Raw genomic sequence first — 17,001 nt, forward strand, 5'->3', positions numbered from 1 at the left:
AAATGTAAAGCGTCCCAGCTATTTGCATAATGCATTAGAGAAACAGCCAAAGCGAGATATATGGGAATAGCCCCATTCAAAACTGACTTGTCCACAATTATGTTTTGACACCTGGAAAAGGCTTTTGTTCACGAAAAATATAAATAGAGACTCCAGCAATGCATAACAATGAGAGTGTTCAATAAATATTCGGAGAAATAATCGGTTTTAGCCGATGATGGATGGGAAATAGACATGCTCGAAGCGTAGATCCCTTGAAAGGGAGGGGGCAACATTTGGAAATACTTTTGTCCAGAGATCCAGAATTATCATAAAATACTCATAAAACGCTGCAAAAGGGATGTGTCCATGGCTGCAACTTGTTCGACGTCTGCAGTTGTCCTTATGACAACTCTGTCCGCTTGCCACAAAAAGTGGTGCTGGACGGCCTGGCATAAATCAATGTTCCTCGCCGATCGGTTGACATACTCAATGCTCGAAGCTCGATTGATCGCTGGCTGGAACCATCGTCGAGTACTATAAATTATGGGATATTTGACAGTAGCGATCGTGTAATGAGAGATCACCAACTGCTTAATTGATAAGTTTCGTCTGTGACCTGGTCGTCAGTAACAGTGGTCTTGTAGTCCTCTGCCTTATCGCTATCACTGCTGGGTGATGTATTGTTAGCCGTGACCAAATCGTGTAATAAGCCGGCCCATAAAATTGCCAACTACGCCAAGATAATGCCCTCGACTAAACAACTGTCCGCTGGTTTATCGCCGCTGTTAATCTGGCGACATTATGTCAAACAAGGACAGGCCACTCGGGTGAATGGTTACTCTGAGTGTGACTGTGTGTGCCCGTCTTCTGGATCTTCTCGATCCTCCAGCTTCTACTCCTTGGACCGACCAGCCAAGCGACCAAAATGATCGATTGCGCGCAAACGCATTGACATATCGACATGAATCTTGCATTATTAAGCAACGCCAGGAATCTTAAATGAAGACCGAGACGGTCTGCTGCCGTTTAGCTGCGATTGTTATCGTAATGATGATGCTTTCAGGCGAAAAGGAAACCCAAGGCAAACGCATTCTTCCACACTCACTGTCGCATTCACACGCCGTCCGGGAAAGGAAAATCTGGCCAAGAGATACGGGCCAGCGGGAAAGGGCTGCCGAGCAATGCGAGAAAATTAATAATTTCGCATCGACACCCAATTGGCAAGGAGAACGTCGATGTGACAACCAGCTGATAATAAATTATATTTTATTTCTTTTCAATGCTAATGACAACATCCACAGACAGCATCTCTATAGCCGCCCGGTTCAGGTGTTCTGGCTCGCCATTCCTGCTCAAATAACTCAAAGATCTTTGGCACCAATAAAGGGCAGGCGGAAGGCTGCTGACTTGCCCATCAAAATTGCTGGAATCTCTGAGCAGTCATTCTTAATTGGCAATAAAATGGAGATAAGTTGGAAAATAATAAAAATATATTTGTAAGGGGTAATAACTTATATTTCAGATCTCATAAAGTGTATAACAAACTTGCTACTTCTACTAACATACATAAAAATTAGGGATTCTATGACTAATACATGGCTTATAAATGACAGTTTTCTGACCTGGTTTCACCCTCGTTTGATGGATTGCCATTATGGGGACATTGTCACACATAAATTGAAATGCAAATCCTAGCTTTGCCATGGCAGTCCCCCAGCTTGCAGGGCCATCACGAAATGCAAAATAATAAGCCAGCCGCAATATTTGTTTCGGTAATTAAAATATATAAATACAAATATGGGCATTTGCATACCGGTGTCTGCATTTTGTAATTATTGAGTGCGTGATTTTTGGTCGAAAGCAATTCCATCAGTTCGGTTTCAGAGAGGGGTCCCGTCCATTCATGACATCCAGTCTGGACGGGCACGATTATTGCCATAATACAATAAGACCAATCAATCAAACTGTTAATTAAGTAACCCGCAGTCGATTCATTTTTAATTTTTAATTAGTTTGTCTGGCATTTCACAATAATTATACAACATAAACAAGTGCAAACATTTAGATAATTTTAATGCTCTTTACTCACTGGAACGGAATAAAGTAAATATTAAATAGATTTTTGATGGGCAAACAGAGTGCGGAAATATGTAATTAAATGTAAATACAAAAGTGTTTGAGTTCTTATTGATAAGTTCATTATGTTTAGGCCCTCTCAGATTATAGCCATATATAGCCAATTGAGCTGTAAAATCAGGTAATATACTTTATGCCATTCCGTGTCCATAGGGTACTTTTAATATTTAAACAAACCCAATGAAGCCAATTTTAAGTACAGACAAAGGAAATCAATTATGCAGCTGGCAATTCGGTCCAGCCAAACATCGGGCCCAGTCCAGTTGGGTCGGCTGTGTTTGCCTGTCAAAGTTGGCCAACTGTGTCAGCTGTCAATTACATGGGGTTAGGCCATACGTTCTCGTCCTCGCTGCGGTGCCACCTCACAGTAACCCAATAAAATCAGCAACAGAATCATTCCAAAGTTATATGCAGTTCGGACTGAAAAATTAAGTAGCTCGGGGAGATTTATGCGATACGGCAGCGAGACAAAAGAAATCTTAAGCGAGTCAAAGCAGTTTTTTGGCCAACTTTGGCCATTTTATATATCTCTATGTTTTGTGTTTTTTCTTTCCCATTTGTGCCATTTTGGCTCCGACTCGGGGAGCACTTTGCGATTTGTCAGAGTGCAACGTGGCCAAGAGAGAAATGTCAGTGCAAGTTGGCTGCAAAAGTTGCTTGCTTAGAATTTATCTACTGTCAGCTGTCCGACCTCCCCTGTCCAGGACATTAAAAAAGTTATGACAGTGTCCTTGTTGACTGCGTTACATTCTTTTTTCCAGCTCCTTGGCTTTGTTTGGCGGCAAATTCTTGGCCAGTTATTCTGCAGCTTGTTGTTTATTTGTTTACGGCCAGCCAGGAGCAACTTTTGATGTCCTGCTGGACTTAAGCGCGGGCGTCTGGCTCTTAATGTCAGAAGTTTTATGCATCCTCGACCGGCATTCACTCGAGATTTATGGGTAGCCATAGTAGCCCCCTTTCCCTTTGCCATTTGCTACTTACCATTTGCACATTGCCCATTGCCCATTGCCCCACCCGCTGGCAATAAACCTTTTTATATGAGATGCCCCTCATAGATGCAACGCCCTCGAAGCTCATTAGACGGCGAAGCATTGGCATTGGAGGGAGATCTCTGGCAGAACCAGTTGCAGAACGATGTGACATGATTGCGGACAGATTGCAATATAAACCCGAATGCAGCAGCAGCAGCAGCAACAGCAGCAGTCGATGGCACATAAAACACAGGTCCACACAAGTTGTCAACCAGTTGGCAGCTGCACGGAAACATTTGCTTCCTTAAACAGTCAGACTAGGACCACGGCCAAGTCCAAGTCCGAGTGCAATGCCAATGCCAGCCAACGGCTTAAATTATGGTCAATGGAATTTTTATAGATTTTCCAAAGACCCAGAGATCTGCAGAGCCTTGCAGCTGAAGTCACGAGACCGCACAAAAAGTGTGCAACAAAATTAAATGCATTTCATAATTTCTGTGGCGATGTCTGGGTCCCCAGTCAGGTCCAGGTTTTACCTCCTAAGTCTAGTTCCAGCTAGCTGCAGCTTCAGCCTCAAAGTCATCTGCTCCTCCTTTGGCTTTTGGCCAAGACCGCGCTTTTGGCCGCGGCAAGTGCAACATTGTCTGTCTGTTAACTTATTGACACCCATATTTGGGATTGAATCATTAAAGCCAGTTTAGCTGCGGCTGTATGTATTTACCCCATTACCGCAGCTCTATCCCCAAGTAGCCCCCCTGGCTTAGGCCTTTGTTTATTTGGCTATTGTCTTGGCCGTTTTGGACAAATTTTATTGGTTTACGCACGCGCAGTGACGTTGACAATGTGACCTTGTCAGCATTAGTGACAAGCGGCCACGGCTGTTATCATATTTTCCATTGCAAAATTGGATTGCTCTGGTCTCTCCGGTGAACGGATGGGAAAGCGTTCCACATTAGTGGTAATGGGGTAGCTACTTTATCTAAGCCAAGTTTGAAAGTTGACCTGATCGTGAAATATGTTGCGATATTATTCTCTTTCTGCTAGGGAAAGCTAGAAGATTGATGAAATATTCCTGCATTTTTATACCTTTTTATTAACGATCTTTGCGTACAATATCTTGAACTTAATTTGCTATAATGCTATCTGAAACTCACTCCTTCTTCTTGTTGCAATCGGAAGTCTTACGAAGTATTCATGTTTATCATTTCCGGTGAGCCAATCTTCCTTAGCCATAACTTTGATTAGTTAAAACAGCAGCTGAGTTTTAACAATCTAAGACCTTGTTCGAATGATTTTTCAATTCTTTATGGAAATGGCGATTTAATAACCCTTAATAACCACTGTACATGCTGGGAAAAACTCAAGTTTACGACTCAATCACTCACTCGTTTGCATATTAATTGCATTTCGCGTACTGCAGCGCCGCCCACAATGCCGCACACCTATCATAACAATCTAATGAGGCACTTAATTCGCCGCTGCCACACTCGAAATCGAAATCTCGCACGGCCTGACAATCACACCTATCTAATAACTTCATTACCCAATCAATCAAAGTGGCAACACGACTGGCGGCATTACAATACGTCACCTGGTCAAAACAGCTGCACAAGCCGGCATTAAATGAGGAAAATAACAAAAAACAGTGAATGGGTAAGGGGCTTAGAACGAGCGGCGGAAAGCTGTCAGAATGGAAATGAGAAAAGCTCGGGAAAAGCTCCACGAAGCGGCTCGGAGTTTCCCGACTCGAGCATGTGTGGAAAAGCTCACATGTGTGCGAGAGAGCGAGTGGGTTAATTTTCCGGCCAAACTCATTTCCGCTCACTCTCCCACATTCTCACGACTCTCAGCGGGTGGTGGGTGGAGCAGTGGGTGGTGCAGTGGGTGGTTGCGGCTGCCGAAAAGACACCGGAAGTAGGAAATTGGGTTACAAAATGCATTTCGTGTGTGCGCCGTAACATTTCCGCTACGGTGGCCGGCTAACAGAGCCGCAACAGCGCCGGAGATTCAGAGAACCGGAGAACTGGAGAACCGGACTCCCGAGAGCAAGAACCGAAAGCCGGACATGGACACGGGCTGTGGGTACCCGGAAAAACCAAGATTGCACAGCACACACGCATTGCCCACATGTCGTATGCCGAATATCACACACGAGCTGCTCTCAGTGCGAGCTTGGAACTGGTTGCTCCACGGGTTCTTGTCTCCGCTAGGGCGCGATTGAATTTTCAAATTGCAGCAGCTCTGCCCTGCACCTTGTACCCCTTAACCCGCCAACGCCGCCCCTTCCAGCCTTAACCCTCTGCTGCCACTCTGCCACTCGACCGCTCGGCATTTGAATGCCTCCAATTGAGTGCAGCGCTAACAAGCTGAAAGCCTTTGACGAGCGAGTTCGAAGCAAATTGAATGCCGGCTAAATTGTGCGACAAATTGCCGGTGAAGGATAAAGGACGCGGCAAGTTCACCTTTCAACTTTGTGCATATTCTCTGCAGGCAAAGTTTTCGGCAGGAGCAGCCAGTAAAAGGATAAGTTTAGCGGAATTAGCAGTAACCTCTATTCCGATAAAGCCACTTTGCCTTGAGCTAAATAGACATAATGACAAAGACATCATTGGAAGTATGTCGTAAATTGGCTAAAAATAAGGTCACGGCAAAGCACTTTCTGGGCTCTAATGTCATAAAATCGCCAAATCAGGGCCTACAGCTAAAAGAACTACTGTTTTCAGCAGCTAATGACCAAAACTAACGACTCCTATGATTGGTAAGTTGATTCGGAAAACTCAATTTTTTGGCAAATTTTCGCATTTTTGATAAGGGGTACCATCATCAAAATTTGTGAAAAATGGAAAAAATTTTATTTTTCCAGATTTGAATGGAACTTGATTGAGAATCATGGCAATCAAATTACGAGCCCTACGAGGTATTACATTCCTTATTTGGACCACTATTGGCTTAGTTATAAGCAAAATACTTATATTGGGGCGCTAAATCAAGAACACGCCTTTCGAGTGCATAGAGCTGTGTTTTTGTACAGTTTCTCAGCTGTAACTTTGTCAGAAAATGTCCCATGGCTAAAACAACGATTGATTTATGCAGCTAACTACCAACACTAAAGGCTCCTATACTCACTTTTATCATTATTGTTCTGAGTTTTTGGTGCAATTTCGGATTAAAGGTTTCAACAAGTTGCGGTAATCCACAATCCGATATTTTATTGAAAAGTTATGATAACAAATTCCAGCTTTTTTGGTAAATAACTTAAAATTATTTTAATCTTTTAAGTTTTTGATTTCGTAAACTTTAGCATGCAGTACCTGTACCTGAAATGATTTATTTTAAATCATTTATGATAATAGGCTAACAGACAGTTACTAATTTCAGCTAATTAAGTGGCAGTCTTTCCCCAGTATAATTATTAATTCGGGAAATAAGCTACACTCGCCATATGGTTTAACCGGCAAAGGGTTGATTTTTCGCCTCTCCTGGAAGCGGAAGATTTTCACAGCCGCCAGCTGTGTTCTTAGGTAAAAGTCCACCCAGTGCCACTTCCACGTGCACTCGATCCAGTTCCTTCTGGCTCAAGGGTAAAGCCTTTAAGTAGTTTTGTGTAATTTAAATATAAATACTCATTTAATTAGCCCGGCTGCTGGGAGACTCGCTGGCAGACCTTTGATCTCCGGCAAATGTGTAAATATTTGACATTAATTACAAGTTGAATGCAGCCCTCGTCGCCAGTCTTTGGTTAACCCGTTGAGGCCGCCGAGGCACAGACGCAGGCAATAACTGGAAAATTTATTTAATATTCACTTGTGAAGCCAAGGCCCTTTCCCCCAACTTCCCAGGCAAACGGTGGCAAATTACTTAAGCGCTTATTTGTCAACTGCGTTGTGGGTGGGCGACGGGCTGAGTCATTGGCATCGCCATATAGCCATATACATACGTACATATATTTTATACATTATGCATATAGGCAGTGGGAACTCATTAATAGCGACTCAGTCGCTGGATCAGCCCTTAACCCATCACAGGCCATCGTGGCATCAATTATTCAGGCGGCACGCGATGGCGGAAGTGGCTGACGAAAAATGGCCGCCGGCAAAATGGCGTCACTGCCGCCAAAGTACCGTTGCCCGCCTGGGAAATTACGTGCGTTTGTGAATTTGAGTGGGCGGATCAAGTGCGTGGCTTGCAAATAGCTTGAAAGCCCTAAAACTTCGGAACTACTACTGCCCAGAGATGTCAATGCAGAGAGGAAAATTACTTTGAAACTGTATTGAAATTTTGTATAAATGATAAATCTTGTAGATTTGATTGAGGCAGTATGGAGTGGTATTTACCCTTAGTAAATACTACTTATATAGATATAAAACAAGATGCAACTATCTTTCCTCTCAGTGTGTCAAATATCAACAGCAAACTGACAACATCCCAGATGCACTTGCCAAATGATTTCCCAAGTAATGGAATTTCTATATGCACAGCTTAGGGCAACTTTGGAGTAAGCAAACGGAATAGAGTGAGCCTGGTAACTTTCACTTTGCATGTAATTCCCGTATGTTCGACTCGGCTTGTTTGTATCCCTGTTGTTGGCAGTAAACTCTCGATTGTATAATGCATTTATTTGGCCAACCGAAGCACAGACACACAGCAGGAACTTTAATCATAAATAATTATATGGGGTCGGAGTGGGTGCACAAATGCACTCAGTTTTAGGGAGTTAAGGGATATGCTCCGCCCCCGGGTATGTGTTTAATAATGATGAGTAATGTGCCAGTAAATATTTGCTAATGAAATTAGCATTGCCAGGCCTCTTGATCCGATGTGTGAAATGTAGAGCCTTCCAGATTAAAGATGAACTCGAAACCTCTTAGATCTCACCATCCGCTTATTGGCTGAGATAGTACTGAAGAAGTTTATTTCAGTTTCCGATTTATAAAGTCTAACAAGATTGAGAGTTCTGGTGAAATTCATGAACAAACAGAACTGTTAGATTATTATTTTTATGGCAATAAATCTTTCTAGACTTTTATTTCGTGACAAACAGAAATGCTTTTGACTGATATTAACACACTTTTAGGGCAGCAATTAAACAAAATAATTAGGTTTACACTTTCAACAAACAAAAATCAAGATTGGTTCCTCGTCAACTGGAAATGACTTTGCATTTAGTTGCAATCTTGACCTTGGATAACTTAACTTTCAATCTAAAACAAAGATAACACACAAATTGGCATTACAAAGCTTATCGCGGTTTCCATTATTATCGATAAGACATGATTTCTTCATAATATATAAGTAACTCGCCGAACCTGAAGACGTTAGAAGTCCGGGAAACCTCATCAAGTGAACAATGCTGCCGACCTGGTTAACTGTGGAGTATCTGGAGCCCAAGCTGAGGGCTTACTGCAAGGATGATCAGTTGAAGGTCCTCAAGATCTGGGCCAAGCCAGCGACTGGTAAGGGCCAGAACTATGTTGGCATTATGACCCGCATCTACGTGGACTATCAGCAGGGAGATGGAATTGTTCAGAAGAAGACCTATATAGTCAAGCAAGCCTGTTCCCCGGATGTTCCTCAGGCAGCCGTGTTCTTCGAGTACGATGTGTACAACCGTGAGATGGACATGTATGAATTCCTCCTCCCGAAGATGAAGGAGCTGCTCCAGGAAGCTGGCATTAGTGGAAAGCTTACGGCAGATGCCATTGCTGTGGATCGGGAATATAGCACCATGATACTGGAAGATCTGGCGGAGTACAAATACATTAACGCAGATCGAGTGAAGCAACTGGAACTGGCTCATACCAAGTTGACTTTGGACTTGCTGGCCAAGTTCCATGCCGCATCCATAATCCTCAAACAGCGCCATCCGGAACTCCTTACCCAGTGTTTCTTTACTCACTTCTTTTCGCGTGGAAAAAGGGGTTACACTGAAGTTTTCACCGGCTTGTTTAGGGCTTTCTTAAGTTTTATAAATGGTCAACCAGAATTGAAGAAAAGCTATGGCCAGAAATTGGAGAAATTACACAGCCAAATAATGGAAATTGGAGCCAAGATATTTGAGGTGGGTGAACAGGACCTGCAGACACTGAACCACGGTGATTGCTGGACCACCAATATAATGTTCCAGTACGATGATGCGGGTAAGCCCGAGACAGCCGTGGCTATAGATTTTCAGTTTAGCAACTACACCTCCCCTGCCATCGATTTGCATTACTTCTTCACCACCTCACTGAGGGAAGAAGTTCAGGATTTGGAATCGCAACTCATTGTGGATTATTACAATGCCCTTAAAGCAAGCCTGGAAAAACTTTCTTATAAAGGAATCTTTCCCAGCTTTAAGGAGTTCCAACAGCAGTTCGATAGTCGTCGATTTATGAGTGAGTTAAACTGAACTAAAGGTTCAAAATTGTAATTAATATTTATTATTTCATAGGTCTGTTGTCACACCTCTTTAAACCTGTTATCATTTACAATGGCAGTGAAGTGACTTCTGACTTTTCAAGTCTGTATAAAGATACCGAAGAGGGACTTCGGTTCCAGAAAGCAATACATGACAGTGAACTGGTGATCAGAAGTACAACCAGATTGTTGGCAATACTTGAAGATAAGGGTGTCTTGGATCTCTAGTTAAAATATAAAAACTACCTTACCTATAACCATATTTTGTGGCAAATAATGCAGAAAGCACTTTCATCTTTTCGCATAATTTATTCTCGTTACTCCCCTTCGCTTTCATAAAATAAATCGCCTGAGAAAATTGAAATAAATTAAATATTTTATTAGTTTGTTATTTTCTCTTTCGCTGGCATACATAAGTAAATAAGTTATCTGGCAGAATTAATGAAGTCTTTAAAATATGCATTAGTTACCCTGCCAGTTCGTAAATGCCCGCCTAGTTTATTTCCCATGAAATGGGTTACTTTTCCTTGGCAGTAATATTTTATTCAGAGTTGGCTATCTCAAATCACATCTTCTACACGACGAAACACTCATCTGGAGTTATGCTGGGCAGTATTTTCCAGGTGCAGCGATGCCAATATCGTGTTATCCATTCTAATTAGCCCTGCCCATGCTCGTGGGCCATCATTCGCCCGCTCTAGGCCCTCAACCCTCTAGCCTCTAAGCTATGGCACACTTGAGTTTGGCCAAGAAGGCATGGCCTTTAGAAATTTACATTGGCCATTCGAGGCTTAACATGCACTAAATTCAGCAGTGCCCCTTTGGCCAAAGACGTAGCCACCATCCGCATCCGAGCCACATAAACTTGGCCGGCAGCCTTTTGAGCTGGAAACTGCATATACATATACCTCGCTTTCTGGCCAATTAATTTACGCGCACTTGGCAAGCACTTTGGCTTAGAGAGATGCGGCACGATGCTTATCGGCGGATTATACCTATATCATTTCATTATTATTATTTACCCGCTAACGGTCGGCCATGCGGCGCTCCCTTTGGTGGGCTCGTCGCGCTGATGTTGCCAACATTTCTAAATTAATTAGCCGAGGACGAGGGGCTTGGCTGCACTGCAGCTCCCGGGTTGAGCAACCAATTTTGACAGCATCAGCCAAAAAGCCCAGAAAAAAATTGCAAAAAAATACAACAAAAATATATATATAAAGAGAAGAAAAGAAAACCCAGTTAACATTTCGGTAGTCGGCGTCGGAGGCCCTCTTATCTTTAAGCCACACGATGCCAGGCGACGTCGACGACAACGACAATTTATTGACAAGACAATGGCGCTCAGCGTATGTAATTAATCTCGACATAATCTGAGTAGATAATTTTTGCCGCTCGTTGTTTGTTTGTTTGCCGTTGGTTGTTGTTGGTTGTTGCAAAGATGCTTTTGCTTTTGGCCCGGCATGTTTTTGCTTTTTGTTTGTTTCCGATGTTGCCCCTAGCCCGTTCCCCATTGCCCGTTTGTGGCGGTCCGTTGGCGGTCTATTTTGGTGTGTGTTTGGTGTTTGTCTCCTCGGCCACCGCATCTTTGGTCATGTTCTTTTATAGCCCGTCCAGTCCGGTCCGATCCGGGCCCTGTCAGCTTTATGAAGTGCGCAGGCAGCCCATAGAGGGCTAGGGACAGCGATATTGTCCTTTTACGGCCTTCCCCCACATTGCTGGCCTTTTTCAATTAAGTAAAATGCAACAAATGCAATCTGCGGAGGCATTCCATAAACCTCACAGAATGCCATTTCGCCCCGCTCCACTCCCCTAACAGTTCGTTTCCCCGTTCTATGTTGCACATAGCCCGAGTCCGGACTTTGGCCTACTTTCCGCGGGGTGCTAAAGTACCCTTGCCATTAATTCCGCAAAAAAGTTTTTACGCCGAGGTGCGGCGTATAGGGCGAGATGAATTTTTTCCCTTAGCTCCGTGAATCCTTGTTCCTAATGGGTATGTAATGGCAGTCATAGTTCAAGGAAAGAAAATTAATTTTAAACTTTGGTTTTTATTTGAATCAAAAAGTAGTCATCATTAAACTGATTTATTAAGGTATCATCTAGTTTTTAAGCATAAACAAGAAAGATAAAATATATAAAAATAACATTTGATTATTCCTTAAACTTGATCAAACCTTTAATATATTGTAAGTAATTCTGTATACCTTAATTTGAATATTATTTTGAAGTGAAGGCTAAAATTCTTACGACTTTAAGCCTTTATTTATTTTTAATTTATATCATCGCGTATTTTTTCGGTATGCGAAAGTCGAAAGGGCTCTATTTTCAACTTAATGGATTATGCGTACGTGGGAAAGTTGAATTCGTATCAAAAATTCAGTATGAATTGTTATAATGCAGGCAGTAGAGCACCACCCCTCGGCTCCTGCAACATGCAACAATGAATTTACATTAATGATGAGTCTGCCTTACAGCCCGCTGTTATCCCTCCCCGATCATCCTCTCCAGCAGCCTAACTTCTGTGCATCCTCAGCCAAAGTTTTGCTGAATCGTAAAGCAAATGAAACTATGCGAGGCACAGTTTTATTTTTAGTATTTTTTTTTCCTCCCTGCCTGTATGCAATTTTAATGCTTATGGCCGAAGCTTCCATCTAACCAACCGCCGCCTCCCAACAACCCAATCCCATTCCGGCCATGCCTGTGCATCCTTGGCTCCCTGGGTGGCCATTTGGACGGCGTTGGCAAATTTTACGGCCATGCATATTTCAGATAGCGAAAGTGAAATTATGAGCCCCAATTTTTGGCAAACTTTTAAAGTGGATGGATTTCATCCCAGACCAGGCCGGGCCAAACCACACCATTCCACACCCACCCACTTCCACGCCCACTGGAGGCGGCGGCGGTGATGCATCTACCTAAACGCAAGGCGACGGCGTTTTTGACAACTCATCAGAAAGTTGATTGCCATTTAAGAGCCGGGGTGAAAATGTCTGAAAACGATATTAGAAGACGATGGCTTGGCACTCGTAAAGTTGTTAAATTAAGTGGAAGTGGCACAACGAAATGTCAACTGCTTTGACGAGTTTCCATGGTTTATGCCCGGCTGGTGGCCCGACATTTGGGAGCGCCACACCGATAATCTGGGTTGATGGAGCTATTGGCAGAATGGCTTGCGAAATAGTTATCCACTTTCACCGCCACCCAGAGGGAAATTCTGCACATTCTTTTATTTTTATTATAATCATGCTAGTTAAATATCATTCATATGGCGAAATATTTAATAAGAACTCTAAGATACGACTATCCTGAAACTTGTAATCTGATTAATAAATCTAAAATTATGATTATCAGTTAAGTTTTGTCAATATATTATTATAATACAAGCGTTTACCACAAACAAAAATTAAAAAGAACAAAAAAAAAAACAAAAAAATTATTACAACTTTACCCCAGATGGGACTCGAACCCACAATCCCCGGCTTAGGAGGCCGATGCCTTATCCATTAGGCCACTGGGGCTTGTGCTAGCGGCCGGCCAAATGCTGTTTTGAGCTTACGGCATACAATCATGAGTCAGTTCAGCGACAGACCTGGTAAACATATATTCAAACAGGAAAGTAGAACGTGTTTATAAATCGATTACTTTATGGGGTGGAAATATACCATATTGCTGCCTATGTTAATATTGTGCCACCTCTGAAGTGTTTATGCTCACGCAGAAACATTAATCTTGCATGTAGAAAATGATAATGAAAATGTATCATTTAACCTTCTATTGTATAATTTATTTGGAATCTAGAATATTCTTAATATACCCCATAAACCATTGGTTATCAACGTGAAACACTTGTGGAGCGAAACAAATAAAAAACAAATATGAAGTCAACATATTTATCCACTTTGTTTCGGGCAAACATTTTATTTAAACAGTTGCTTAGTCACAAAAATATATTCAAGAGATAAAGATCTATTATTAATTAGTTTTTGTTCTTGTTATTCTTGCTCTTAGTCAGGCAGAATTTGATAAAGGCATTTTGACAACTTATTGCACATGCCCCAGTGGCCTAATGGATAAGGCATCGGCCTCCTAAGCCGGGGATTGTGGGTTCGAGTCCCATCTGGGGTAAAGTGAAGAACTTTTTTATTTTTGGTTATTGTGTTATTTAACTTCTATAATAAAATTTACACAAAGAGTGGTTAGATATATAAAGCCGGAAGACAAGGTATTCAGTTAGTAGATAGTATGAAATTATTAATAATAAATGGGAGATATAATTTTTCTTAAGTACAGCGTCTCAACATGTTAAAAAATAGATAAAATAGCTACCGTTTGGGTCATTTGTTATATGCAAATTGGATTACATAATCTGGAGCACTGACAGCAGCCACTGTTTGCGGTGTCTGGCGTCCGTCTTTTCGACTATTGTATTGATTTTTTATGCCATACATATTTATTGTGTTTCTCTGCAAGTCTATGGATAAACGGGGCATTTATTTATTACAACTACATTAAACCGAAAATGTCACGACATTAATTTCGCAAATGCGATTAATAAACGTCAGCATAATGTCATTGTTTGCAAATGCCCCAAAGAGGCGATTGTAGTTGTTGTTTGGGCCAGCCATTATGTACAAGCCATTGACCACAAGTCAAGTAAAGTCAACTCAAGTCTGGGCCAAAAAGCCAGCGCCATTCAGGCAGACAGACATAGAGACAGCGAGCAGTGCAAACATGATTTACACCCATCCATTGTCTGGGCCCCTAAATTGTCCGGACTAAAAGTCAGCTGGCAATAGCAAATTGCAAAAAGCAAAAGCCGCCAAGGTGTCTGAGCGGTGCGTGTCCCACAATTTGGAGAAGCGACCTGATTCGACCCACTTTTTGTTGGCATCTGGGGTCTGGTTGGCCACCCGAAACGCGGCTCGCTAATGAGAGACCCAGAGGAAATTAAAAACTGGCAAATTGCAAAACGGGGCAGAACGGGGGAAATTCCGGGGAGCAGCTGCTGCTGTTGCTGCAACAGAAAAGCCTTGAAATGTCGCTGGCTGGAAACGGTTTTCCAGACCACAAATCGCTTTGGCAGCCGGGCGCATGCAAAAAGCCAATCTTGATTACAATCAGTACGGATATCAGGTCTGTCCAAGGATCTCTGGCGCGGCAGTGGGAGTGGCTGGAGCTAGTGGGGAGGTGGTGCCTGTTTGCATGTTGCCGTGCGATAAAGATCAAATGAGAAATGGATGTCGCCGACGCAGAATCCAGATGACGGCTCGGTTGCATGCTGCGTAGATATTTGCATCGCTGAATCGCCGGTGACAAGATTTGTGAGCGCCCAGCTGCAAATCGGAGCGAGGCAAGTAGCCGGCGGTCGGCAATTAACAAGCTCGCCAGCGCTGCCAAGAACATACTTCAAAAAACATTTCAGAACAAATGGGATAAGGAAAAAGAACTGGAAAAATGCATGTCGGAAAACATGAAAACTATATATTTCAACAAGTGATTTATTAAACACTGATTAAGATAGCCCGAACAAGCAACATCATTTTAATTTAATTACCAAAGTCTAGGTTACTGAAGAACATGATGGCATAGTTTTCAATTTTACTTCACAAGTTTGAGATATTTTTATTTACAAATACCTAAACTTGTTTGATTTTGCAATAAGCAGCTTACTATCTCAGCGAAATCTAATTACACAACACAGAAGTTGATTTAAAATTTGGTTAGCAGGAGATTTTCCACCAACACAATCGATAACTGAAATTCAATTTCAATTTCGACTCGATTATGGATAGGATCGAATTTTCTTGATTACCTCCACCGAAATTCAAATTTTCTCAGCTCGTCAAACTGGTTTGTCGCCCAAGACTCGGTAGACGTGTTCGGTTGATGTACCTACAACTAATTGACAGCTTCCAGTTCTAATCGAAAAAGCCGTTAACAGAATTTCGTGATATGTCACGCGCCGGGCAATGAGCATATGAAAAGTTGCAGCCATAAACCTGCCCACATCTTCATGTCCACGGTCCACCTCAATTACTCCGGCCTCAGCGCAGGCCGTAAATTATTTTGCCAGGCTGTGCAAATTAATTTCAACTAACTGACAGACTAGCCAAGTCTCTCGACCAATATTCGACTGCCAGCCAACCAAGGCATTGGCTCTGTATTTATTATGAGCTTCGGTTCGGGCCTGGCTACCCGGCCCACTTTGGCCTGTGGCAGCCACGTCACCTGGCCGCCAAATTTGGCTATCAATTTGACCAAATTTCAGACCGCCATTCTCCTGTGGCAGTGACATTTTCGTTTGCCATGACGCGTGCCTTCGCCTTCGTCAACCGCAATTAGAGTTTGACCCAAAAACGCATTTGTACGCCAAGAAATAGGGAAAGATTACTTTCAAGTTAAAGTTAATCTGAAGTAAAGATATGTGTCTTCACTAAATATATTTTTATTGACTTCAATTTGGAATTCATTAGTTTTTTGGTGTAGATGCATTTTTTGGGAATGTGCTGGCTGGGATGGCCTCACCGTTAGGCCCCGCCCCCGTGACATTGCAACAATGCAGAAGGTGAACTATGACATGACCGCAGCTGGCATAAATCAAAGCGCAGTTCGGGCTATTGTAAGTCGTCTAGGAGGCACATCATCGTTGGAGATGAGCCTCGAAGACGACTCTCGCATCGCTGAGATTCGGTCTCGAGGAGTAGGTTTGGCTTTCACGCCGCCTGCAAGGGGCACACCTGAACTACGGAGTCGTCAGGCAGTCATCGCGACCCGCTAACTAAATCAACAGCCGTGGAACAATGGAGGGGTTATACATATACCTTATACCCTATACCATATACCATACATACGGAGCGAAAAGAGCCGCGCAAATTAAAGTTAATCGAATGCCTTTGACCTTTTCACACAGCCCTTCTCTCTCTCTTTTTTTGACTTTGCATTGCATTCGATTGGCAATTTCAGATAAAGCAGTCAGCCAAGAACCTTTGCCATTCGATTGAGGCTGAAATGGGGAACACCCTGTACGCAGAGTGCTTCAAATTAGAACGCAGCCATCTAGCGGGGAGAGGGGAAAGCTGTGACTGAGTGGTGCCCTCTGTTGTGGAGATGCTCAAATAGAATTGGGAAATTTCTAATAGGTGATCGATCAGGGGAAACTTAATAGAATGTGTTTTATCCACTGGAGTTACATTCACTTCATGTGGTACCAAGGCACATTATTGAATTCCCTGAGTAATGGCAAGTAAATAAACATTTTATGCTAATTGCCAGATACTAGCAAAAAACTAACTATATAGCAAAGCAGTTTCTAACCTTTGCACCCAGAATACCCTCTTGCACCCTGCAAACATAACATCATAGCCTGGAAAATGTTATGTGAACTGAACTGCGGGCGGGTCCTACTAGAAAAAAAAATGAAAAGGCGAACTGAAAATTAACCTTAATTAAATTTGTCATATCTGGGGTGTATGATCGGGCCAGCCGGAGCTTGTGTGTGGCCAGACAGGCAGCTCTCTTT

The 17,001-nt window shown here is 42.6% G+C and overlaps 1 protein-coding gene and 2 non-coding genes across 3 annotated transcripts; 2 read left to right on the plus strand and 1 right to left on the minus strand.

Moving 5' to 3' along the window:
* The first annotated feature begins 8,425 nt into the window (after nucleotides 1-8,425).
* Nucleotides 8,426-9,832, plus strand: LOC108108957. Its single transcript, XM_017217212.1, has 2 exons — nucleotides 8,426-9,463; nucleotides 9,520-9,832. Exons 1-2 carry the CDS (start codon nucleotides 8,437-8,439, stop codon nucleotides 9,711-9,713), a joined length of 1,221 nt encoding a protein of 406 aa, XP_017072701.1. The 5' UTR covers nucleotides 8,426-8,436; the 3' UTR covers nucleotides 9,714-9,832.
* Nucleotides 9,833-12,927: 3,095 nt separating this feature from the next.
* Nucleotides 12,928-13,000, minus strand: Trnar-ccu. Its single transcript has one exon. It is a non-coding gene; the product is annotated as a tRNA-Arg (tRNA).
* Nucleotides 13,001-13,534: 534 nt separating this feature from the next.
* Nucleotides 13,535-13,607, plus strand: Trnar-ccu. The gene has a single exon. It is a non-coding gene; the product is annotated as a tRNA-Arg (tRNA).
* The last annotated feature ends 3,394 nt before the right edge of the window (nucleotides 13,608-17,001 follow it).

This window comes from Drosophila eugracilis, unplaced genomic scaffold, assembly GCF_018153835.1.
Source record: "Drosophila eugracilis isolate 14026-0451.02 unplaced genomic scaffold, ASM1815383v1 contig_1765, whole genome shotgun sequence".
Lineage (NCBI taxonomy): Eukaryota > Metazoa > Arthropoda > Insecta > Diptera > Drosophilidae > Drosophila > Drosophila eugracilis.

Bases quoted from the DNA above. Each gene is read 5' to 3' on its own strand.
- LOC108108957 (XM_017217212.1), top strand. From the start codon at position 8,437: ATGCTGCCGACCTGGTTAACTGTGGAGTATCTGGAGCCCAAGCTGAGG. The intron at 9,464-9,519 runs GTGAGTTAAACT...ATTATTTCATAG, and splicing joins CGATAGTCGTCGATTTATGA to GTCTGTTGTCACACCTCTTT.